The sequence below is a fragment of the Propithecus coquereli genome, unplaced genomic scaffold (genome assembly GCF_000956105.1).
Source record: "Propithecus coquereli isolate 6110/MARCELLA unplaced genomic scaffold, Pcoq_1.0 Scaffold516, whole genome shotgun sequence".
Lineage (NCBI taxonomy): Eukaryota > Metazoa > Chordata > Mammalia > Primates > Indriidae > Propithecus > Propithecus coquereli.
Window position 1 is genome coordinate 447630 of NW_012151019.1, and position 26806 is coordinate 474435.

The 26806-nt window shown below is 48.2% G+C and overlaps 1 protein-coding gene across 1 annotated transcript in view; it reads right to left on the reverse strand.

Moving 5' to 3' along the window:
- The window catches only part of FBLN5 (fibulin 5), a 99876-nt gene that overhangs the window by 12271 nt on the left and 60799 nt on the right, over positions 1-26806 (reverse strand). The window contains exons 5-9 of the mRNA XM_012656739.1: positions 12597-12719; positions 9606-9722; positions 6301-6420; positions 2265-2387; positions 399-525 (exon numbers count right to left, since the gene is read on the reverse strand). Coding sequence (XP_012512193.1) covers positions 399-525; positions 2265-2387; positions 6301-6420; positions 9606-9722; positions 12597-12719 — 610 coding nt within the window. The remainder of the gene's footprint in view (positions 1-398; positions 526-2264; positions 2388-6300; positions 6421-9605; positions 9723-12596; positions 12720-26806) is intronic.

Genomic DNA, 26806 nt, shown 5'->3' on the forward strand with positions numbered 1-26806 from the left:
AACCCACAATAACACATTTTGTGCTGCAAACCAGTACACACACAGATAACTGAAATAAAAGTTTCAAAAAACCAAATTGACTCTTGCTATGTGCAATGTACTCTGATATTTTCTATTCCAGTCTGTTCTAGTCTACTCTGTTCTGTCCCCCCCTCCACACACACACGCACACACACACGCACACTCCAGCACGTGCAGTGGGTAGCAGGCCAGGTGTCCTGATTTCCTGGCTGGTGATTCTCCTCTACCCCACACTGCCAGCCTCTTGAGCCAGGAGAAAGTCCCTTCGCATTAATTCAAAATACTCTTTATTCCAAGGAGTCATAATTTGGGGAGAAATTGCCTGAGCTTCACCCCTCACCCATGTTCCCATTTCCTGAGGGGAAGCCATGACTTACTTATCACTGATCCTCAGATACGGCTCCTCGCAGCGGATAGGGTCGATGCATTTGAAGCCCCCTTGCAAATTGTAGCAAGTCTGCTGCAGGTTGCACGTGTGGTTTCTGTGCTCACACTCGTTGATGTCTGAAATGCAGGGTAGACGAGAAGCTGAGGCAGCGCAGCAGGTCCAAGGTGTTGGCCCCGGGCCAGGTGTGTGGGGGTGGGGTGGGAGTGGGGGCTGCCTGGGTCTTCCTACAGAGCTGCACCATCCAGTATGATGGCCACTGGCCACACGTGGCTACTGAGCACTTGAAATGTGCTTCGTCCAAATTGAGATGTGTCATAAGCAGAAAATACACACCAGATTTTGACAACTTAGTACAAAAAAATGTAAAACATCTAATTGATAATTTTTATATATATATATATATTTTTTACCAAATGTGCTTCTTTATTAATACATCAAATAAGGTCCAGAATGAGGTTTAATCACTACGGTAATTCCGACGTAATGGTGAGGTGAATGATCTCTCTGGGGAGCCGTGGCTGCTGTAACATAGTGGGAAAATAACTGTGGCTTCTTTCTTCAGTGGCAAAGTTACAGGTACTTCTGCCACTACATGGTTTATTGCCAACTTTCGTTATCAAGGAAATGCTAAATTAGACTTAGAACTCAATGAAAATAACTGTTCGTAAACTTTTTCCTATTTAAGTTCATACACCTTCTGAATTCTATCCCTGAAATCCCTATATTAAGAATCGCTGGGAGAGGAAGACAGACAAGCCGATGGAAATACAATGTGATTAAGGGCTAAGATTCAGGGAGGTAATACACAGAGGAGCACTGCAGTGGTTTTAGAATACGCCTGCAAATTTTTGATGTTCCTGTCACCAAGAGGTAAAATCTAATTCCCTTCTAATCCACCTAACCTGAATATGAGCAGAACTTAGTGGCTCATTTCTTTTATTTTTTATTTTTATTTCAGGATATTATGGGGGTACAGATGTTTAGGTTACGTATGTTGCCCTTACCCCCCCGCCCCCCCGATAATTTTTATATTGAGTACATACTGAAATAATACTATTTTTGATATATGGCATTAAATAAAATACGGTATGAAAAGTAATTTTACCCATTTCTTTTTACTCTTTTAATGTGGCTACTAGAAAATGTAAAGTTACACAGATGGCTCACGGCGGTAGCTCACATGATGCTTCCATTGCCCAGCACTGGTATGGAGAATTCCTGCCTGGTGTCGGGACAGGGCAGGTTTCAAGGAGGCTGAGATTGGGTCAGTCACTCCCTGCACTAACCCCCCAGTGCGGGGAGCATGGGCTAGAAATCAGGCCAAGCAGCCAATGTGAGAAAGACCCATTTCTTTCATAGCCTGGGACCCCACCCTTGGAGGGACAGAGCAGTCAGCTGCATGAGGTCTCCCTGGCAACCATTCTCTAGGAAGTCAGTGGAGGAAGGCTGGCCAAGCTGCCCCCCAGGACCCATGAGAAAGCCTGGGCTCTGGTCCTTGAGCAGGGCCAGGCCACAAAGTCCTGGTTGCATCTGGAGCGGTCCTCGGAGGGGCCACAGAGATCTGTCTGAAGAGGCAGGAAGCCACCCTTTAGAGGGTACCACGGCATCCGCAGAGTTCCTTACGGAAATATGAGTGGCCCATGTCCTGGCCAAAGGACAGCTCACAGGGAGGGAAGACACCCACCGAGGCATCCTGCCCAGGGCTGCCTCTCTGGGGGCCGCCAGCACCCACGCACACCCTCACCCCTGCCATCCTCCTGAAGCTGCACAGGATTCCCCAGGTGAAGACGTCAGACGACCCCCTGAGTCAGCCCCACCTCACCTCCCCCAGCCAGGCCCCTCCAGACAGCCTTACCCTGGCAGCTTCGGTTGTCATCCAGCAAGATGTAACCCGGGGGGCAGGAGCAGAAGTACGTGCCAGGCTGGTTCACACACTCATGTTGGCAGAGAAACTCAGAGAAGCTGCACTCGTCCATATCTGAAGGTGACAAGTTACACCTGCTGTTTATAATCACAGATGATGTGGGGATGGGAACTTAGTGGTCCTGCCCCCTCCTGATACATACGATGGCTTTACTGCCAAGAAATTGTTGATTTGCTTCTTAAACACTTCTGGTGATGGGGTGCTCACTACCTATTGAGGACACCCAAGGATATTTGGACAACTCTAATAGTCAGAACAGTCTTTCCTACACAGAGCTGAATGCACCTCCAACAAGCTTTCAACAGCCTCTGCCTCCAGTTCGGCTGCAGTTCTACTCATCATTGACTTGTTTTACCCTGTAGGTGAATCCACCCTCCTCCTCTGACCTGCCCGCGGGGCCCACATTTGCTTTCCCACTGGAGTTTTCTGGGTACAGAGCTCTTCCCTAAGACCCAAAACACATTCCCAGGCCCTGGTCTTCTGAAGGGGCAACTTTAGCAGTGTCCACTCCCCTCCAAACACTCCTCTCCCAGCCCACCAAGTTGAACCACAATATTGTTCCTAAAATCACAACTCAGAGGGACATATCCAGAAGGCCGTGGTATTAATTATATTAAAACTTCATTGTGCCAAAAAATCTCCCTGAAAGAGAAAATTCTGGAGTGGCATGGGGTGGACAGGCAGATCGTCTCTGCGGCCCGCCTGCCTCGGATCCTCCCTGGGCCATGGGAGCAGCAGCTCCCAGCCAGCCTGGAGCAGGGCCACCCTCTGTCTGCAGAGCTGGGATGCGGAGGGGGAGCCGCTGTCCATGTGATTTACGACTTGTTCGCACAGGCTGTGGCAGTTGATGCAGAAGCAGACTTCCAGAAAAGCAGCTCTTCATCACACACACACAGTTTGGCAACGGAGCCCCCGTCCGAGCCTCATTCAATAAGCACGCCAAAGAAAACATGTTTTTCTCGCATTTGTTGTTTCCCAAAAACTTGCTTTCACTAGTTTCCCCATGTGACATGTCCTCGGATTACTCTCGAACTCACAGACCACTGGTGGCTGCAATCACCCAGAGAGGGTGTCGGTGCAAACCAGCCTGCTTCTCCCCCATGGGATGATGCCAGCTATTACATGCCTAACACCGCCGTCTCTCAGTGGTCTTTGGGCGATGGGTCATGAGGCAGCAGAATTAGGATGGCGATTTGAAGAGCAAGCGTGCTCTGGCAGTATCGGCTTCTGTGATGCCCCCTCCCTGTCCCCCAGGAGCTTTGGAGAGCCCCAGGTCTCCGGCCCCAGCCCAGCATAACGGAGAGCGTCCTAGTTTACTTCTAAGTTTGTGGGTCCCATTCATACCTTTCGCAGAAGTAGCAGTGACACCTGCCAATTCCTCAGGCTCACTCCGTGCCAAGCACTGAGTTAAATGTTTTACTCATCTTATTTAATCCCCACCCTAACCCTATGAAGGAGGTGCTATTACTCCCCACATTTTACAGAAGAAAAATTGAGGCTCACAGAGGTTAGGCAATTTGACCGAGTTCACAGATAACGCGTAAGTAGGAGAGCTGGACTTGAACCCAGCCAGCCTTTAGATCCTGCACTTGTAAACACGGCGCTGTAATGTCTCCCTGAGGAATTAGGCTCAGGACTTAAAATCAGTGGGTCTGGGGAGTCCTGAGGTTGGGGCAATCCCCCAAGCAGGGTTAGCCCCAGGGCACATGGAGAGGGTCACCCCCACTCCCACTCCCACTGGGCAGGGAGGGGCTGTAACAGACCCCACTCAGTCCATCTTTGGGTCTGCAATCCCCAGCCTTCACTTAGGGCTGTGGCTCTAGCCTCTACTGGAAGGCTGAAATACAAGCCCAGTTTCTGGCAGGGAGCACACATTAGGCCATTTTCACTCCTCCACATGAAAACCCACTGCGGTTTCCAGGATCAGCTCAGCTTATCACATCCCCGAGGGATGAGGGGACAAGGCTAGGAAGGGTCTGGGGCTGCACACAGGGGCCACTCCAGCTGTGATAACACCGTGAGGATAACAGTGTCGGGGAAAATGGAGATGCACAGAAAGCGGGTGGGTAGGAAGGTGCAGAAAACAAGCTCTCCTGTATCACACCATTATTCTGGGCCAGCCCTCCCTAGAAAGCCTGCAGTATCCAGGAGTCGTGCTGAGTCTTACAGAATGTGGACAACATGGTGAACATGGAGGACAAGTTGGCCATTTGGGGTAAACTGAGTTAACTAACAATCCTTGCCAAATCAGTAAGGATTTAAGCTCCTTCAGAAGCCAAAAGTCTCTTACACTTAGGGAAGATGAATTCACATGTAATGACATTTAGGTACACTAGCTTGGTTAATTTTTATGACCACTCTATGAGGGTGGTTGGTTGGTTGGTTGATTTTTTTTAACAAAGAATGGAACTGAGGCTCTTGACTTGGCCAAGGAAAGTAGTAAACAGTAGAGTCAGAATTTGAACTCAGCTCCGTCTGGCTTCCAAGTCACTCTACCATACTGCCTCTGCGCATGGCCAATGAACACCCATGGATTAGCAGGGAATTCTAGAGAAACAAATAATCCCATCACATAATGCTAAATTTTCCACACCTCTCAGTTCCTTGGCTCGGATTCCCCAAGGACTGCCAAGGAGGGAACTGAAATCGAGGAAGAAAGTGGCTTTTCATGCCTGAAGGTATTTTATTTCTGTTTCTGAGACTGATATTTAATCAGTCTAAGGCTCTCTGTAACTGCCTGCTTGTGGTTCTGACTCTCTTGGCCCTAGGGAGAATGTTCATTTGTTTCAGGGAACTCTGTCCCCAGAACACTCCAGTCCTAAGTGAAGCGATCACACAAGTCTCGTTCATGACATGGGTCAGTTCCTGTTACCATGAAACCCAGGATTAGGAAACTTTCCATTCTGCAGGACAAAAAGATTTTCACACCCTAGTGTATGGCCCACTTATTTTAAAAAATACAGTGAAGCATTATTAATTTGGACTTTGCTAATTCGCAACTGCTGATGATGCCAAAAGTGAATAAAATGGAGTTTACTTTAATTCAACATTCACAAAAAACAAGGAAATAAAGAAAGAGAAATATTGAGAGAATGACAGAAAGGAGTTGTACATGGCTTTATGGGGGATGCTACAGAGAGAAATATGAGTAAGATGTGGTTCCTCTCTCAAGAACTTTGAGAATAGTTTAGTTATAGTTTTCTAACTATCTAGGAAAATAAAATTTAACCTTCTGGGGGAAAAAAAGAGGGGGTTAATAAGAAAACTATATTAGAATCGACAAACCAGCACGGACAGAGAATCATAGTTCCTTGGGCTTGGAAGGAATTTATAGGAGGCCAACTAAGCCACCACATCTATGTTCTCACAACAAATTATTATGGTTTCATTTATTCAACACTCAATCATTCATCCTTTGATTCAAGAACTACTTTTTGCATGCTCAGTCTGTGCCAGGCCTGGAGCTAGACACTGATTATTTGCAGAGATTTCAGAATTCACAAAGTATGTGCGCTTGCATACATGATCTCATTCACTCCCCCCCGCCCCCGCCACCTGATGAGATGTGCTGTTATCCTGGGTCACTGCCCTCTGTCAATAGTGTCTGTGATATCCCCAGGACTTGAGTCCGTTCTGGGTGAGGACAGATAACTCTCAAACCAACCTGCAAAATTGGGTGACTCTTCTCCCTCATCAACCCCTTCTCAGGCCCTAGAGGGTAGCTCCAGTGATTTTTGCATTAGGGTTCAGATGACAAGGTAGGTGATACTCCACCTTACCGCTCAGGAAGTGACTCATCTCTGTTCTGTGTGGTTGTGACTCCATTGCACTGGGAAATGTCCCACACTGGGAAATGTCCCACATGTGTCCAGGAAATGAGAGGAAACACCTGTGAGGGGAGCCCTTGCCCTCTACCCCTTCCCAGGCCCCTCGGACAGGTGGAAGGCTCCAGTGCCAAGGCCCATACCACTGCAGTGGACACCGTCGTCCTCAAGTTCATATCCTGGGTCACAGCGGCAGATGAAAGAGCCGTAGGAGTTGACGCAGGTTTGCACGCAGGGGTTCTCAGTTGCACACTCGTTCACATCTGCGGAAAGTCAGAGCACGTCACCAACCATCCTCACAACAGGCAGAAAAATGCACCGGCAAAAAGATCTGCTACCACCGGGAGGCTGGATTCACAGATACCAAGGATCTCCACCCAGAACCTGTCAGATCCAGATCTCAGACCCCAAAATGTTCACTGAAGGACCAGGGCCTCCAGCCACATGTCCCTTCCGGGGCCGAGAGTCAGGAGTGGGGAAGCAACAAGTCCACACACACTGCACATACATGTATACATGTATACACATGTACACCTGCTAGTAAGTCTACCGCCCAAGGCTCACCAACAGGAACGTCCAGGCAACCCCTGCTCCCCCCATCACCTGCTCATTCCACCACCAATTAGCTCTTCTCATGCCCTCACTGACTTTGCAGTTTTAGGGAAACAAATAACCATGACCATTTTAGTAACATTTGTTATGCATGAATAACTTCACTAATTATAAAAGGATCTCACACTCACTCAATCCTTACAACCCTGCCTCAGGACCATTGCCCCCTTTTACAGGTTAAACAGATTGAGAAGAGCATCCGGGGCACAAGGAGTAATGGGACATTCATTATCTTGAGCGTGGCGGTAGTTTCATGGGGGTATACATATGTCTAAATTAACGAAATTATGGACCTATGATAGTACAGGGTATAGTACATCGATTATACACCAAGGAAGTTGTTCAACATTTTTGAAGAATGAGAGAGGTACCCAAGTGCACAAGCTAACAAGGGCACAGGTGGAACTGGAACATGAGTCAGGGGTCTTCCCACGATACCCAGGATTCATTCCATACAGCTCACTGGGGGGTGGGGGAAGAACCCCTTTATCCACTGTAAGCACCCCCTCTCCCACGCTTCACATGCAAATGGCCAAAGTTCCAGCTGAGAGATTTTCTACCCTCTCCAAAAGTCCAGGTAAACCTCTTCAGACTCTGAATAGAGATTCGAGCACTTTCAGAGTTAGAAACCTTCAGGGGTAGCAGCTGGAGAGGCTTTGCTTCAAGGGGAGGGCTAATCCCGTGCCCACAAAGCTCCTGCTTCCTGGTGGCTTTGGAGCTCTCCGGTGGAAAACAGATACATTAATGAACAGCCCTGTGGGGAGGGTCCGGCGAGACACCAGCCTCCCCTGGCGCCCATGGGGATTGGGGTTTCTCCACGCGAGGCAGGGGCGGGCAGGAAAATACCCCTGGTGCTGGCCAGAGCGCAGGTTCTGACGGCACGGCGCTGGTGAGAATTAGGACCGGCACCCTCGGCCTCTGGCCAGACACTGGCCACACAGAGATGATGAGCTCAAGTCCCGCCCTCCTGGAGACCAGGAGGACCAAAGGGATTCCACCCCCTGGGACTCTTGCTGTGCCTTCCTGCCAGCCCTCTCCAAATACCCCTCTGAAGCCTCTGAGATCAGCCGGTGGCCCACTCTGACTTGCTGGACAGGAAGGCTGGGCCCTTGCTCTCAGCTCTGCCACCACCCGGCTGCGTGACTTTGGCCAAGCTGCTTAACCTTTTTGAGCCTTGATTTCCTTATCTGTGAAGCAGGACCACAAACACCTGCCTGCCTATCTCGTAAGGCTATCGTTGGGGTTCAGTGAGATGAACAGACGCGACAATGCTTTGAAGAGGGCAAAGGACTCTTCCACGCATGAGGTGAGGATTGCAAAAGCGTGACGGAGAACGTAACATCCTGTGTTGCCCACGGGCCCTGCTGATGCAATATCCCAGTGGCCAAATGCCCGTGTCCAGGCCTGGGTGCTGTGCCTGCTGTTTTCTCACACTGCTTGACTTGGCACTGCCAGGTGTATTATCTGCTCTTTGTCACAGAGCTGTCCCTGAGAGGCCTAAAGGACACTGGCGCCTTTTGGCTCTGCTGGGCATGGCTGTGCCTCAGGAGGTACTGGGTGCACTGTGCCAGCCTCTGAGGGAAAATCTGGGCTGGCACCCCAACCCCAGGCCTTGGCACAGAGCCACTTGCATCTGCCCCAAGCCACTTACCACAGCAAGGGAGCCAAGTGTCTGCTCCCTGCTAAAGGGGGAGTTCTATCTGCTCTGTTCTATCTGCTTCTTTAACCTCCCGGCCCAGCCTCTGCTCTCAGAAGAAAATGACCTCTCCTGGCAAGAGGAACACAGTCAAGACTTCTTGGAACAATGAACAGAACCAGCTTCGGAGGAGAGACTTAGAAAGAATTCAGGATCAAGCTCTTTAACACTGATGCCTTCCTGTTTACCCGACAATTTAGATATGATTAAACTAATGGAGACATAATATCCTCCAACTGGCTGGCCAGGAGCCTGCCGGCCAGAACTCCAATGGTGTCACAAGGAAATGGGCTCTGCAAAACCTGAGGTCTCCAGACAAAGACCTCATTCTGCGTCTCGGCACTGCCTCCAACCTGGGCCACACCGCTGCCAGGGGCTGGAGGCCCGGGCTGGGGGGCGGTGGGGTGAGGGTAAGCCGGGGGCCAGAGCAGGACTTGCACTGATTCCTAGGGTCTTAAGTCCCCCATTCACTCCCTGAGCAGAAGAAACCCTCAGATGGAAAGCACAAGAGGCATGCAGCTTGTTTTTCTTCCTTATCAGTGTTCGAAGTAATCACGTGAAAGTGAGAAAATGCCTTTGAGTCATTCTGGCTTCGTGGGGCATGCTGAATGGTAGGGGAAGTTGCCGCTCCCACCAGACTCTTTGCTAAGTAACAGGCCCTCCTGGCAAGGGCTGCAGGGAAAACTGTAGTGAGAGGCCTCAAAATTGCTCGTGAACCCCCTGCAGAGTGCATATGTGTTTATTTCATGATTCATCAAGGGTCAGGGGTTCTGACCTCCCCCCTTTTGCCCTCAGGAATTGAACTTAGGCTACAAGACATGCAAGAAAACTTCTGATTAGGCAAAGCTACTTCTGGACAGCAGACTCAGAAAAAGAAGCAAATCCATGAAACCACTAAGCTCCCAGCTGGTGGGTGATTGTGATTCTACCCTCGGCAACACCCACAGCACTTCTGAGATGTCTCACATAACCTCAGTCCAGGTCTCAGGTTTCTGTAAGCGAGGGGGATGGGTGAGCCATGACAGCAGACAGGAACATACTTTAACAGCAGTGCTTCCCACAAACACCAGTTGTCAGGTTCCGAAGAAGATTGCAGCTAGTGTTTCACATCGTGTCCCAGTTATCACGCATGTCACATACCTTGGCAAGACCTTCCATCCTCATTGAGGGTAAAACCAGGGTTGCATGTACAGGAATAGGATCCAGGAACATTTGCACAGAGCTGCTGGCAGTAACCATAGCGACATTCATCAATGTCTGGAAACAGAAACACAAGCAAAGTGAGACAGGTCTCCTTCTCATTCACCGATGCCACCACTGGCACGGCACGATTGCCTACGGCTTCTGCAGCAGGATCGTGAAGGGAAGTGAAGGGAAACCAGGGCCAGATGGTACCTATTAAGCACCAGGATGGCGATGCTCTCTGGATCACAAGGCCCAATCTCCCTACAACCTTTCACCTCACCCATCCATCTCAGTCCCATGAACACCTGAACCTATCCTAGAAGTTGTAGGAGAAATTTCTGCTATAATTGGGATGTTGGGCAAGACGACCTCTCAGATTTTATCCAATGCTAAGATTTACCCAACATTAAGATTCAACTCTGAGATTCTATATAGACTTTTCACGGCTCTGGGAAGGGATAAGCCAGCTTAACATGTAAGAAGAATCCACAGCCTTGCTCTAATAGGCTCCTTGCCAGCTCCATTAACAACGAGTATGTCTAGCTGTGAGGAACGAGAGCCAGTGTAGACCAGGATGAGCTAGGCGACACTAGTCTGGAGACCCATGAATCCAGTAACACGAGAATAATGGAGTTCACCTCGGATCGCCTCCTTGCACCAGAGCGAAATAAAACTCTGGATAAACACGCCTCTTCCAAGCCCTAGTTGGCCTTTCCAGGGAAAGGGTGAATGGATCCTTTGAGCAGAGCTGGGCAATGCGAGCTCCTCGTAACACGTGTCCATCAATGGGGAGCCTGATGCCATTGGGAAAGCCCGTCTCAGCACCCCAAGGGGATGGGATGGTGGGCTGGGGAATTTACTCCTGTGGGCTTGGGGCGGGAATGAATTCACCAGCCTGGAGACAGACACAGAGTCCTCCCTATGCAGGCTGTTGCTGCGGCCAGTTGATCCGACTGTAGCTGTAACTGCTCCTTATCCCCACCTCCCCCTAAATGAAACACGTTCCCTCCTGGCACTCTATTTCCTTTTGAACCAGGGTCCATCCAGGACTGTGGAGGCCAGCTCAGAACCTCAGTCCTTGTGCCTGGTTTCTACTACCTACTGCCAGAAAGGACCCCACCTCCCGACCCATCTCCACCTGTTACCTAGTGTTCAGCTCTCCTCAGATTCTGTATCCTGCTTTGTGACTCTGTTTTGTCTCTGAGTCCCAGCTAATTAAAACCTGGCCCGCCCCACTATCCCCTGAGTGCTGGGCAGCTTCCGCTTAGAAAGCCCCCTGGCTTGTACAGGTGCTGGTCCTGACCTCTCCCCAGGTGCAGTTGGGCACATCGCCAAGGCCCAGGGAGGCAGCAGGGACTGGAGAGGGTACCCTTTGCCTAGAGGTACCTTGGAGGGAAGGCAGCCCCCTGCCCCTCATTTTCCTGCAAAAGCACTCTCTCCAAAGGTGCACAGAGCAGGTGGTGGGTGGCTATGGAACTTGCATTTTGCAAGAGAAAGGAGAATTTGGCGTGAGTTCAGTCCTTACTAGGAAAGGGCTTTACTTCAGATGTGAAACGTGAGCGGGCTGTGCCACATGACACCGTGTTGGGCCTCCATGAGCATCCCTTCCAAAGCTTCACGCTTCGAGGAAGAGAACAGCCCTCCCAGGTAGAAGAAGGTTCTGAGTTGCTGGCACCCCTCAGATCAGGCGAGGTTCCCTGGCACTAAGGTCTCCATAATGGGGCCTGTGCATCTGGGTCTCTACCTCCCTAGCGCCCCTTGTGGTGGGAAGAAAACTGGACCGAGACACAGCAGACTTGGCTGTTAGACCCAACTCACTTTAACTTTGTCCAAAATATTCCTCCTCTTTGAGTCTCGGTCTCCACCTCTATAAAAGTTGGATGACATAATATCTAAAATACCTTCCAGCTCTGAAATTCTACACATTAAGTTCCTGTACAAATAATTCCCTCTCGCTGATCTGCTTATGTTGAAATCGGTAGCATCAAATTTTCCATTATAGCAGAGGTTGGTTTAAACGCACAGCAACCATCATATTCACAAATGCCCGTGTGCGTGCCTGGAAAGGAGAACCCAGCCAAGTCTAGGCTGGCTTATCAGGCCTCGAGGACACTCAGATGGGGATTGAAAGCAGTCCCAAACTCAGCCCCAATCAAAAGGGACTTGGAAAGAAGCACCTCCTCTTTTTGTTTCCATGATATTGTTTGGATCGGTTTCTCAGATCCTCCAGGACTGACTTTCAGGCAACAGAATAGTGTCTTAGAGAATTTAAGCTGGCAAGGCTTTTCCAAGAAAACACAGCATAGAAATCACATCCTAGAATTAGAAATTGAAGTGACAGCTAGAGATTGCCGCGAATTCATTCACTCAGCTAAACCCAAAACTAGAGGGGACGAAAGGAAAACAACCCTCGAGTAAAAATAAACAGAAAGATCATATAGCAGATGCCAACTGCAAGGGACAAAATTCTCAACTGGTAATGACTGACTCTTTAGGAGCAGCAAGGAAGGCCACTGCTAGTGGGGTGGGAACGGTGTGGGGAGGAACTGATGTGAGATCAGAATCTACTAATCCACATTTGAGGCATGGAACATTGCTGCAACTAAGCAAAAGTGTTCTCTTTTCTTAGTATTATTTCTGTCTAGTGCAAAAGAACCCTTACCTCTGTCACTTCCCGGCTTAGACATAAACCTCCTGCAGGCAGGAGGAAGGTCTAGGTAAAATCAAACTCGAGCCCTTACAAATACATTCAAAAACTATAACGAGGACATGATGGTGATGGTCACAACTGATTTTCAAGGGTGGTGATACACGTAAGCTCGAAAGCCTTCTATCCCTCCTGTCCCCCCAAAGGAAAGCTTAGCACCCTTAGGCAGACAGCTCTGTCCACATCTCTCAATATCCATTAACTTCCAAGAGTCTCTGTGAACCCCAGGGAGTTGTTACCTAAGCATTGGCCTTCCAGAAGCCAATACCCATCGGTGCAAGAGCAGGTATATCCTCCTTCTGTGTTGATGCAGATCTGGGTAGGGTTGCACTGGTGGGAATCCGTCGCACACTCGTCCACATCTGTAACACAGACATATTCCAAAGAATGTCACTTACATCTGTCTAGAGCCCTGGAGCTCCCAGAGGTGCCAGTGGCTTGCTTGTCTTGGCTGGGAGGCCATTGATAAAGTTACTGGGTTACACCCAAAGAGATGGAAACATCTCCCTGATAGGCACCTCTGGGAGACACTGACCTCTAACTGAAGGGGGCTGAACTAGTCTGCGCACCAGAAATCCACAAAGGGAAATGGCCAAGAAGGGAACACACATCCTTAGGCACTCTTCTGCCATCCTATGCCGTCGCTCTCTGCAAGTACATCCACTTGACAATAACCGTAACTTGATTTAGAAAGGTGTTTTGTGTTAGGCTTATTCATTCATGTGTTAAACAGGGGTCTGCTGTGTACCTACTGTGTGCACAGGACTATGACAAACACCACTGAGAGCAAAGTAGAAGTAAAAGAAATGTCCTCTGCCCACAGAAGCTGGCTATCTAGTCGCTCAATTGTATTCATCCATGAAGATCTCTGGGCCTGGAGCTCCTGCCCGTTCACGGAGCATCCCAGAGCCCTCCAGTCTTCCCTCCGTTCCAGAGCTCCTGGGGCTAGCCCTTCTCTGTCCTCTGCTCACACTGGGTCTCTCTGTGCTGCTACGGAGCCCACCACCATCTGTCTGGGAGAGTAAAGGTTCTTGTAGACCATGGGGCGACATGTGGATCCTTGCGTGCGGCCTTTTGACTGAATCCAAATTTTACAGAACAAATTCTTTTAATAAAGGGATTTGCTCTGTGAAGTTTGGATTTGGTTGAGGGGTCACACTTGGGGATGTGGAGGGCCACATATGGCCTTGAGGCCACGTATATTCATAGTCACGCTCCCCAAGGCATCTGGCACAGGCACTATACACACTCAGTGCCCACAGCTCTTTGCTTAAACTGAAACATCCTTCTCCCCTTTCTCCCCTATGCTGCATTTTCAGGGAGGCACCCAGGATCCTGAAACTGACCTCTGGACGCCACACTCACTTTGACCTAAAGGAGAACTTTCACTAGCATTCATGCATCAATGCACTCTGCAAGGTCCCCAAGCACCCTGGATCTGCCTGGAGACTCCAACGCCTGTCCTCCTTGTCAGCGTGGCACCTTCCTTTCCCCTCCCCCCGTTACTGAGTCGGGGTGTGCTCATCACCACCGTCTCCCCGGCTCTAGCACACCCACCATTGCGCAGCCAGAACTAATGTGAAAAGCTGCATCACTGAGCCCGTGTTGTGTGCCTGGCACCTCACCTGTTACCGTACTTATTCTCACATCACCCTGTGCGTTGGGCTCATGATTCCCACTTTACAGATAGGAAAGTTGAACTGAAAGAGCTCATGAGCACCAAGCTGAGAGCTGAGCCCTCCCCACCTGCCTGACTGCAAGTCCACTCTGTGCAGGAATGACAGGTCCTATCGCCCGGGACCAAGCAGGTGCAGGATCGGGCTGGCAGACTGGGCAGAGGGGGGAGGGCTGAGATTTGGCTGCCTTTTGGTGACCCCACCTCTGTCTCTTGACACTGCAAATTGCAGACTTGATCATCATCCATTCAGATGATTTCTCTGACTATACGTGGTGGGGGTGGCTGGTGTCTGGGACCCAAAAGTGTAAGTTCCTTGAGAACAAGGGCCTTGTGTTGCACAGGGCTTTTCATCACACACACTCAGGAAGTCAGCACAGCTGATTAAGTGAAACGTTTGACAAAGTAAGCAATGGTCCCTTGGGTTCAAGTGACACTGCCACAATCCACCACCCACCTGCAGCAACTTGACACCAGTAACACTGATCAATCCCCACCCACCCCAGAATGACCAGGTATCTGGCATCATGTGGAAACAGCCTTCACTCCAATTAACAGACAGCCTTCCAGAACCTGGTTCCAAAGTGGCAACAGACTCCAACCCACTCCAACGTGTTGACCATGGGCAGCCCCCATGGCAAAGCCCCAGCCCTCTTCTCAGCTGCAAGGACTCGGACCTTTGCCCCGCACCTCCCTTCCACCCCGCTGTGCCCACTGAGCAGAGCCTCCCAGGGGAGCAGGTGAATAATGCTTGGCCATAAGCCGCCCCTGCTCAAATCCATATCTAAGTCCATGACAATAAATAACACCACTATCAGCCAGTGCATGTTTACATTTGCCCAGCGGGGAGTGATGGATGGTGATTGTGCCCTGGGAACACTATGGCCTCAGGAATTTCTGGTCTTTTTCCTGCCTTGAGGGGAATGAAGGGTGAGGGAGACCAGAGGGTGAGAACTGCTGGAGGCCCTTGGTGATAGCAAGTTCCCAAGCCTCTGTGCTTGTGCAACTTGTGACACACACAATATGCCCACGAAGTCCTGCAGAGAGAAACTGGCGCACTCGAGTAGGCCAGCCTGGGCTCAGGAGAGCATGAAGGACCTAAACATGGGTGTGTGTGTATTTGCACGCTCACACACACAAGCGCATGCAAAGTACTCAGGCCTAGAAACAAAATCTTTGAAGTTCACTTTTTAAAAACGCCACCACTTTTACTGAATTAACTCAGTTACACCCACTTCTGTTGATATACATTTTAAAAATTAAATTTTTGACTTTCACTAACTCATTTAATGGATTGTCAATATAAAGTATATTTTGAGAACTCAGTGAGTCCCTGCAGCTTTGGGAGCGGGGTATTCTCCCATTTTCGTATCCTCAAAACACATGTGGTATACTACTGTGTCCATGGTAAATGTTCAGTAACTACTGAATGAATAAATGCATGAACAACAAACATTAATGCCTTTAAGCCCCCAGACAGGTTTTCCCTGGCCAACTAGCTGACAAGACCATTTTGGGGTGTGTGCTTTAAAAACAACCACCACCATCCAGACCACTGTCAGCTCACACACCTGATGGAACTAAAACTGGAAACGTTCACACGGTGGGTTGCCACACGGGGCTGAAAGACGCATCACGCATTCCAGCTCACAGCTGAATTGCTTACATTAAATACATTTGACTTAAATAACAGAAGGAAAAATGCATTGAATCACTCCAAGGACATTCTTTGGCAGAGCCTCCCTTTCTGCATCAGTGGAAAAGTACAATCTACAGCAACCTGAGCAAGTGTCATTATCCTCGTGCACAAATGGAGCTTGTTATTTCCTTTCCTTTCCTGTGTAATGGTTGGGAAGAGTCTCCTAAGAGACAAGAATGCTGGGTACATTCAATCATTTATTCACTCACTCATACTCTGTGCTCTACAGTGGCTGTGTGTGTGTGTGTGTGTGTGTGTGTGTGTGCGCACGTGCGCATGTGCACACGCATCCTCCTAAACCTCCATGCCATTTGGGAGAGCTGGCACCAAGCGCATTCCCTCCCACGGTACAGTCCCCAGAAGCAGACTTCATTGACAGTCCTTCTGCCTCTCCCTGCTCCCTCCTGCGTGCTGTGGCCTGAGTCAGCTGCCTGGGCACTTGGAGGATTCTGCCACAGCAACCATGGCTTGGTTCTCGCCAGGTGGGGCAATGTCTCTCCGCTGTCCAGGTGCCCAGCACCCTGGCAACTGCAGGAAAGCACGCACTGACTTTTCCAGAACGTGGAAAAGCCCAGTGTTGCCCCTGCCTACCTGTGCGACTGTATCTGCACTGCTACCCTCCCTTTAGATGTCCCCAGAGTGGCCTTCGCAATCTGAAACAACAGCTGCTCACTTAGGAAAGTCATCAAAAGCTATCAATGTCATCTCCTTGATGTCTTCTGAGGAGGCCACAGGAAGAATGGGCTCCCAGGCCCCAGGACCACATGTTAAGGATGCTCATTTAGGATCTCATACCCTTAGCTATGTCTGATGTCCCCAGCCAGATAGGAAGCTCCTTGTGGGCAGCTGTGCTAGGTACACAGTACATACAAAGGAATGTCCTTTAGGCAGGTGCGTTAAAGGAATAAAAGAATGTCCTTCAAATACTCTTCAAATACAGAGGCACCAGACGGAGAAACTGGCCCCGACACATCAAAATACGACTGTCCAACAATCCTGGGGACAACAAAATGAACAGAATCTTCCACTCAGAATCAAGGGACAGCACGAGAAGAGGCTACAGCCTACAAACCCACGGACAGTTTTAGCACTTGGAGAGGAGTCTGCAGAGGAAGCCAGGTGACTGGCACTTCCGCTCTCTCCCGCACGGTGAAGGACTTGCCAGGTGTTGTGTGGCGGTTTATGCCCATTTTACGTCTTCCACTTGGGAGCGGGCTGGTTCTCAGAAAGCACTGGACAACCCACTTTTCTGTCCCATATATAACTAATGGTTCCAAGTATGATCTTAGTGTTAACTCACAGGTTATTACATAAAAATCTCTATACGTGGATATAATAGACTTAATGTACCGCTATAAATATGCATAAGTATGTTTGCACATAAATAACATGCATATGCATGTCAGTTTGTATTATATACATACATGCATTTCACATTTCAGCATTTATTCCTGAAAGTGAATGGGAAAATACTTGAACAGCTTTCATGACACAAATTCTATCTGAAAGAAAATGTCCTTTAAAAACTGTACAAACTAAAACAAAACACTAAAGGTTCCTCCATGCCCACAGGGAGAATATTTTCTAAGCCATTCTCCCATTCTCCCACCAAAGTTTAAGAGAAAAAAGTACCAAACGGCTGAGACCTCCCAGAAAAGGGTAGTGGGTAAAAGAATAAGAATTTTAGGCCGGGCACGGTGGCTCACGCCTGTAATCCTAGCACTCCGGGAGGCAGAGGCGGGCAGATCATTTGAGCTCAGGGGTTCGAGTTCAGCCTGAGCAAGAGCGAGACCCTGTCTCTACTAAAAATAGAAAGAAATTAATCGGACAACTAAAACTATATAGAAAAAATTAGCTGGGCATGGTGGCGCATGCCTGTAGTCCCAGCTACTTGGGAGGCTGAGGCAGGAGGATCGCTTGGGCCCAGGAGTTTGAGGTTGCTGTGAGCTAGGCTGACGCCACGGCACTCTAGCCCAGGCAAAAAGAGTGAGACTCTGTCTCTAAAACAAAAATTTTGGGAACAGACAGACTTGGGTGTAAATCCAGGTTCCCACCTTTGATACCCCAACACTCAGCAAGTTCATTAACCTCTCAGATAGTTGGGTCAGGGCCAATAGAGCTGCCTCTTAAGTTGCTGTGAGAGCTCATACATTAACATGTGCACGGAGCCCACCACCATTGCCTGGCACACAGCAGGTGCCCAGGAAATTTCCCTTCCCCAGGGAGGTGCCGTTTCTAACAGCTGTGGAAGACAGGGGAAGCTTGGTTTCTGCCTCCTGCAGACTGTTCTGGAACTCACCAGAGATGACAGTGCGGGGTTCGGTGGGCCATAAGGCATGGTTCATTCCGTGATTCGACCACAGTCAAAGCCAAGGACTTCTCCCCCTTGGGCCCCAGCCACGAAGTGGGCAATGTGGGTAAGAGGTAGAGAAAGGCAGGGTACATTTCTTCACAGGCTCTCAGTTTCTACATCTGCACATGGGTATCTACGGCTCCCCCATCACTCTGAAATTGTAGGCATCCAAGAGCGTGAAGGTTCGTGTGTCTTACTGGACTTCACAGCCACCTAGGATCAACCTTTGCACAATCTGGGATTCTTCCCTCTTCCTGGGCCCCCTCTGCTCCAACACCGTGAATAAGCAGGTCTGACTTTGTGAGCCTGTGTATATAACCTCTGCCGGATGTCTCTGTTCTGGTGAGAATGGCCATGCCAAAGGGAAACATTCTCACTGGGCGACACTGGGAGAAGCTGTCCAAGAGCACTTGCAAGACTCCACCTTTCCAAGGCCTCCATTCTTCCTTTTTTGGACAAGGCAAAAATCATTTCCTTGGTAGTAAATTTTTACCCAGTGAAATAACATGTTTTCCTAGCCCGTTTTTGTTCCTTCCTTGCTCAAGCTAATGGGGCTTGATAAGAAAGAAGAAAATAACAATGGTACATTCCTACACCTCCAAGTGAAGCCAACCTCAGGCCTGCTGCTGGGCTGGGTCAGTGCCATTTTTCAGCAAAACAAGCCAGCCAAGGCTGGAAGCTTCACAGGATCTACTTCCCAAACACCTGTTTAATTAAAGATCTCAGCGTTTGAGAACTCGCTGTTGAATTCCTAGGACATCTGCACTCCATGTGTCTCAGGATCCGGGGCGATCGTTAGGAGCCAGATCTTTCTGTGTTTACAGCAGTTTCCCCAATGCTTGATATTAAGCGTGGAATACAAAGCTCATTTTGCGCCTCAGATTAGGCAACAAATATGTGGTCATTTTCCAAACAACAAAATATCCTTCCCTCTTGGATGAAACCAGCTGGAATTCAGGCCCCAGCCTCTATGTGGATTCTCTTTCTCTAGCCGTAAAGTGAGAGCCGAGGAGCGTTCTGAAAGGCTCCTTCCAGCTCTGACCTTCTGCAGAGACAAACTATGCAACTAATGGGGATCACATTGTTCGGTTCTTGGGTAATTATTTTCATCCACAGAGTGCTTGGTAAACATCAGCTGACTTTAGTTGCTTTCAAACTGGGCAGTGAATCAGCCAAGACCATTCAACTTTTGCCAGTGCGTGAATGGTCACTGTGATGGGGGTAGGGAGAAGCACATGTCCCTTCTCGAGTATCATGCATCAAGATGTCCTAAAATGAAGGAGACGAGGCTGCGTATTGTCAATCTAGATGTGTGGTTTTTTTTTTAAGGGCATGAGGCTTTGGCCATTATTGTGAATGTAAAGCAAACAGACGTGGAGCTCAAACTGGATTTCCATTTGCTAAAATTCTTGCCGTTTGTCCATCGACAGAGAAGATTTTGAAATCTACACAAGCCAGTGGTTTCCAAACCTAGCTACCCAAGAGAATTGCCTGGCTAAATCAGAATTTCTGAGGCTGAGGCTTGGAAAGCAGTATTATTTCAAAGTTACTTAAATGAATCCAATGCAAAACCATAAATCTGGAATCCACTGCACCAGACCAGTACTTCTCAAACTTTAATGTGTATATGAATCAGTGGGGATATTGTTAAAATGCAGATTCTAATTCAGTGAATTCTGCATTCCTAACAAGCTTCCAAGTGATGCCAATGCTGCTGGGTCAGGGACCACACTTAGTGTAGCAAGGTGCTACACCATTCCGAGTAGTATCTGGTTCCGTATCCCTGCAGCCTGCTCAGAGTTTCAGAAGGTATTCAAGAGAGTCTAGAAGGGAATTTAAGTGCTCAAAACTCAAGTGGCAATTCCTAACTGGATTCTTCTCTCTCTAAGATAAAGCCTGCTGGTTATAATAGTAATGTGATTTTTGGAGTCTTATTAAAGACGCTCCCACAGTCTAGCCAAAACAGACAGAGCCATTATTCAACTCCACCCAGCCTAGTGATGCAATGCCTTGAGCTGGGGCATCGTGTGCTTTCAAAATGTTCTCCCTCCCTTTAGTTCTCTGGTGGTGTTTTAATTTCCTATGAATAAACTCAATTCTCTGAATCTTAACTAAGTTCTTAGAAATACGGCCACCAGGCCGGGTACAGTGGCTCACACCTGTAATCCCAGCACTCTGGGGGGCTGAGGCAGGAGGATTGCTTGAGCCCAAGAGTTTGAGGTTGCTGTGAGCTATGATGACACCATTGCACTCTACCCGGGGCAACCGAGTGAGACTCGTCTCAAAAAAAAAAAAAAAAAAAAAATACTGTCACAAAAGATTCCAGTTAGGAGAAAGGACAATGTCTTTCCTCCAATACAGAGAATCCCTTTTTAACTGAGTACTCGTGAACACGGTCTATAACTGTTATCGGTCCTGAATCCTGGAATCTCCCCTCCTCCCCGCGGGCTCCTCCCCTCATTCCCTCTTCGCCTGTTCCTCGCCCACATCCTCACCTCCATCCTCTGTTATCCTCAGCATCATCGCCTCGGGTCTCCTTGTCCCCTCCTACTTAATCCCTGCACCGGCACCCCATTCCCAACACTCTGTCTCAGCTAATAACGGTGCTGCCACTCTCCAGTATCCTGAGCTGGTGACCTCAGTCATCCTTAAATCTCCCCCTCACTTCCTGCTCTCACACAATTGCCAAGGCCAGGCAATCCTCCTGCTGAAAATCTTGCAAATTCCCCTCTTTCCTTAAATGCCCCACCCCAAAGACTCCAGGTCCTCGCTGTTTTTTCTCTAAATGATTATAATAACTTCATAACTCATCTGCCAGCCTCCAATCCCTTCCTGCTGAACGTACACTAAACACGACCTCCAGAATCATCCAAAACACAAAAATGGCCACATGGCTGTACGACTCAAAATTTTACATTTCCTCCTTAGAAAGCTTATGGCACACTTTTCATACTTCGGCAGCATGGCATGTTGAACTCACTTTTCTACTCGCACATGTGCAAAGCACGTTTAGTTTTACAGCAGCTTACATTGGACAATATAGTTAGCCATGTGCATCTGAACCTTTCTTGACAGCAGGAAATGGGCCTTATTCATATTTGTATCTGAAGCACCTAACACAGTACCTGGCATACTAGGTAGTATAAAAGTGTATTCTACTGGAAATGAAGACACTTCACTCTAAGACTTTTCCAAAAGTAAGAGGGAAAATTCAGTTAAGCTACCAGACATCAGAAGAGACCAGTCCAGTCATCTATCTCTTTTGTGGCCCATGTCCCATTCCCACAGGATGAAGATGATCTGGTGGACATTTGGTGACAATTCCAGCTCCAGGGGAGCCTCAGGCTGAAGCCTGTAGAGCCCACAGTCCTATTCCCACCCCTGTCACTGCTCAGGGCAGATCTGAAAGGGTCTGCAGCCTCCAGAGGTCGTGTGTCTTAGTCCTTTTGAGTTGGTATGACAAAAATACCAAAGACTGGGGGGCTTAAACAACAGGTATTTATTTCTCACAGTTCTAAAGGCTGAAAGTCCAAGGCCAGGGTAGCAGCATGGTCAGGTTCTGGTGAGGGCCCCCACAGAGTGGAAAACTCAGGGTTCTCCATTCCCTTATAAGGGAACCATTCCCATCATGGGGGCTCCACCCTCCACCCGCCAGAAAGGGCACAGTGCCTCGTGTGACCTCATCCAGGTATAATCACCTCCCAAAGGCCCCACCTCATAATACTATCACACTGGGGACTAGGCCTCCAACATATGGACATTCAGTCCACAGCAATGTGCTTGGCCTAATGGAATAAGTTACATTTCCTCTCTTCTCCCCGGAGAACTTGACATCCCAGATGAGAAAGAACTTTATTCTCAACAATCACAGGAGGGAGGAACATCAGAGAAGGGAAAAGATACACCTTCTTCCTGGCCTGAAAATCGACATCAACAGGACCTCTTAGGGTACAACTGGGAAATCCAATCTAATTTTTTGGGCTGAGGACAAAACCCTCAGCCCAGTGCTGGCTGTGAGAACACCCAGGAGTGCAAATTCCCCCCAAGGGCTCCATCAGCCCATCATCAGCCTCAAACATTCCCTGCTGGGACACTCTTGGAGCACGACTGTGAAATCTGCACGCGCACTCTTCCCACACCTGGAGTCCATCACTGACTCACCATGGTGACCTTGACCTTCTGCATCGTAGCCTCCTGATCTCTAAAGCAGAGCTACCATCACCTGCCCTCCTAGAACCTGAAGGTGAGCAGGGAAGGGCATTGCAGAGGGCTATGGGAATGTATGACAGGGAGTGTCCCAAATCTGGGAGGTGAGGGCAGATCTTGATACTGGACCATGACATAAGGAAAAGTTTCCTCATGCACACCCATTCCTGGAACCCAAAGCCTCCTAGGACAAGGGTGGAGAAGTGCCACATGGCTCTTTCAACATAACAAGTTACACAAAATAGACCAGCAGGTAACTAAGAATATAAATTTTTCATTCAGAGACCAACCCACTCCGCTGGTCTCCAATGCCCTCCCCACCCCTCCACCCCGTTAGGGTCCAAAGCTCCCTGCTCCTCATCTCCTGAAGACGAGCCCAGCATGTTGGAGAGTAACTGCTGAGGCTGAGACAGAAAGGGAGGTGAATGCTCAGGGGATGAGAGGAAGAGGTAAAAGCATGCAGGGACCGTAGGGGTGGGGAGAGGATGTAAGAGAGAAAGAATCCTGGGAGATGCTGTCTCCTGGTCGAGGGGTGGCTACATGTCCTGAGAGTCTGGAAGTGAGACTCCTGAGAGCGTGGCCGATTCAGCCCACAAACAGCATGGGGTCGAACTGGCCACGCCCTGCTTCCCACCACCCTTTAGACTTGGTAACAATTGGATAATATCACTTGAACCTAAAATAAATATTTGAACTAATTGAACACTTTTCAGGATTGCGTATTTACCTGGCTAAGGGAATGGAGGCTGCCCTTTCCCACTCACCCCTCTGTGGCCACCAGCTAACTCTTGGCTTTCCCTAGCGTGGAAGGCAGGGGGCAAAGCAGCGCCATGTGGGCCAACCAACTGGCTGACATGCCAGACAATTCCAGCCCTCCCTCCCGCCAGAAAGGGCACAGTGCCTGAGTCCTGCTGCCCATAATGCATCTGTTCAGGGTGATTTATGCCATACATATCTACCGCGGGCCAATACTCTCATAGGTACTAGGGATTCAAAGGTCAATGACACATGGGCCACGTCTGCTTACAGTCCAATAGAGTACAGACAAGGGACCAGGTAACCCCAATTCAGTATGGTAAGTGTCATGCTGGAGAGAAGAACGAAGGCATTCCCAGGAATGGCTTCCTGCAGTAGAAGACATCTGGGTGAACCCAGAAGGACCATGTGCCATAGACTGCTATCATTCGCCAATATCCATTCTCACAACTAGACTACATTTTTTAGCTTCTCTTACAGTGAAGTGTGGCTACGTGACTAAATTCTGGCCAGTGGGATATAAGTAAAAATAATGTGTACAATGTCTGCATCATGCCTTTAAACAGAATGGGTATGTGGTCCCCTTGTCCCTTCTCTCCTCCTTCTTCTGGCTGGGATGCAGGTGTGATGGTGAGAGCTGGAGCAGTGATCTTGGACCCAGAGATCAAAGCTACACATTGAGCCTCCCTACCATCGCTGGACCACCTGCCTCTGGACTGTAGTATGAGAGAGAAATAAAATTCTCTCTTATGTAAACCAGCATATTGATGGCCTCCTTGTTACAGTGGCTTAGCGTGTGTCCTAATACAAATAAGTAGGAGTTAGCCAAAAGAAGTGCATTGGGAACAGCATGTGCAAGGACATGGAGTCATGAGAGGCACAGCAGAGAGTGGCTGAACTGGAGCAGTTAACATCGCAGACACATATGGGTGAGCACAGGGGGAGCTAGGGGGGTGGGGGATGAGAAAGGGGCCCATCTTTAAAGGCATCATGTGCTGAGCTAAGGAGGCTAGAGGAAGAGAAGGAGAAGGAGGAGAATGGAGGCGGAAAGAACTGGAAAGAGGAAAATAAGAGAAAATGAGGAGATAGATGAGGAGGGAAAAGAGGAGAGAAGGGAACGGGTAAAACCACAGCCATCTTCTCCTGCACGTGGGAAGTGAAATTGGTTCTCAGTCCCAGGAAATGTTTTCCCCGGTGAGACCCCTGTAGAAGTCCTAGCCCTTTGCAGTTCAGCAAAAACCGGCATGAAATTTTATGTTTTGATGAGCTCTCTGAGTTAGCTTCAGTCAGAACAATTTGACTTTCATATTTAAAAAAACCAAAAGCCACAATAAGGTATTCCCTGACACTACAGGGTTGGGTCAAGAGTCTGCTCGTAAGTGCTGGCTCAATTGGGTTCTTCATAAATGCTTCTGGGTAAGTGTTAGTAGCAGTAGTGGAGGAAATTCAAATAAAGAAACAGTAAAAACAACTGATCCAATGTACTCCCTCAGTGACCACATTTCTCTGCACCCCTCTGCCACAGACTTTCTAGAAATTGTTGTCTACAGTCACTGCTCTGCCTCCACACTCCCCATTCTCAACTCCAATCAGGCTTCCTTCTCTTTCATTCCATTAAAGCCTCTCTCATCAAGGTCACCAATGACTTCCTCAATGTCAAACCCAATGGTCCATTCTCATTCTTCGTCTTCATTCTTCACAGCTTCTCAGCAGCATTTGGTGCGGTCAACCTCTCCCATCTTCTATAAAGACTTTCTTCCTTAGGCTTTCTCAAGCCCACCCTCTCTTGGTTTGGGGACTTCCTGTAGGTCATCCTGGTGGTCAGTATGGATGGATCAAGCCTCTCTACTTGAGCTCAGTCTGCTTTTGACCTTCACACCCTAGCTGACTGAGAGCCTCGCACAGAAGAGACAAGTCAATAAACATTTGCTGAACTAAAAAGTGCTGCTGGTGGCAGAATTTTACAGCTGGAAAGAATTGGTAAATCATCTAGTCTAATCTTTCCCCACCTTGGCTGTACATTTAAATCACCTGGGAAGCTCTAAAATATGTTACAGGAGCCCACCCCAGGCCGGTTAAATCAGAACCCCTGGGAGAATCCCAGACATAGATTTGAATGTGCAGCCAAATTGAGAACTCCTGATCTAGCCCAATGGCATGCATAAGAATCTCCTTGGGGGCCTGTTTTAAAAAAAATTCAGCTCTTGATTCAGGAGGTCTAGAGAGAGTTCCAGAAATCAGTGCTTTTAGTGGGCATCCAGATGATGCTGGTGCAAGTGTTTTCACTTGCAGAAACACTGGTCTAGTCCAACCATAAGACTGTGACTGACTCAAGGGCGGGAACCATACTTTATTTATCTTTGTAGCTCCCTATTCCAAGCACAGTGCCTGACGTAGAATATTCATTTAAAAACTAGTCACTCACCTCATACCCATTAGGACAACTACTACTATGGTTTGAAAGTGCCCTCCCAAAATTCATGTATTGAAATTTGGTTGCCATTGTGAAGTATTAAGAGAGTGGGAAAGGCAACTAAAATTCATATGTTGGTTGGAGGTGGGGCTTTTGGGGGGTGATTAGGATTAGATAAGGTCATTAGGGTGGGGCCCACATGATGGGACTGTGGTGGCTTTGTAAGAAAAGAAAGAAAGACCTGAGTTGCCACACACACTCTTGCTCTCTTGCCATGTGCTGCCTTCTGCCATGTTATGACATAGCAAGAAGGCCCTCACCGGATGCCGGCACCATGCTTTGGACTTCCCAGCCTCCAGGCCATGAGCTAAATAAACCTCCATTCTTTGTAAATTACCCGGTCTGTGGTATTCAGTTATGGCAACACAAAACAGACTAAGATAGCTGCTATCAAAATACAAAACAAAAACAACAACCTAGAAAATAACAAGCGTTAGTGAGGATGTGGAGAAACACGTATGCATTGTTAGTGGGAATGTAAAATTGTGTAGCTGCTATGGAAAACAGCATGGCAGTTCTCCCAAAAATTAAATGCAAGGTTACCACATGATCCAGCAACACCACTTCTGGGTATACATACAAAATAATGGAAAGCAGGATCTTGAAGAGATATTTGTACATCCATGTTCACAGCAGAATTATTCACAATAGGCAAGAGGTGGAAGTAACACAAATGTCCATTAATGAATGAATGCACACAAAAAATGTGGTATATACATACAAGGGAATATTATTTGGCCTTAAAAAGGAAGAAAATTCTGACAAATGCTACAACATGGATGAAACTTAAAGACATTATACTACATGAGATAAGCCAGTCAGAAAAAGACAAACACTACATGAGCGCACTTATATGAGGCACCTAGATTAGTCAAAATCATAGAGACAGAAAGCAGAACGCTGGTTGCCCGGGGCTGAGGGTAGGGAAGAAGAAGGGAGTTGCCGTTTAATGAGTATAGAGTTTTAGTTTTGCAAGATGAAAAAGTACTGGAGATTGGCAAAACAACATGAATATATTTAAAATATCAACTTTTACACATAAAAATGGTTAAGATGGGTGTCCCTAGAACTTGGCTCTTATATTATTATTATATCACACATTAAGTTAAGTTGTAATGCAATTTCCTGTATCCTTATTTGTTCCAGCCACTAGAATAAAAGCTCAATATAGATTTTTTTTCAATTGTTAAGGTAGTAAATTTTATCTTATATGTATTTTACCACAATTAACAATAAAAATAAAATTAAAAATCTAGGCACTGAACAAACACCTAGATCTGGACTCTA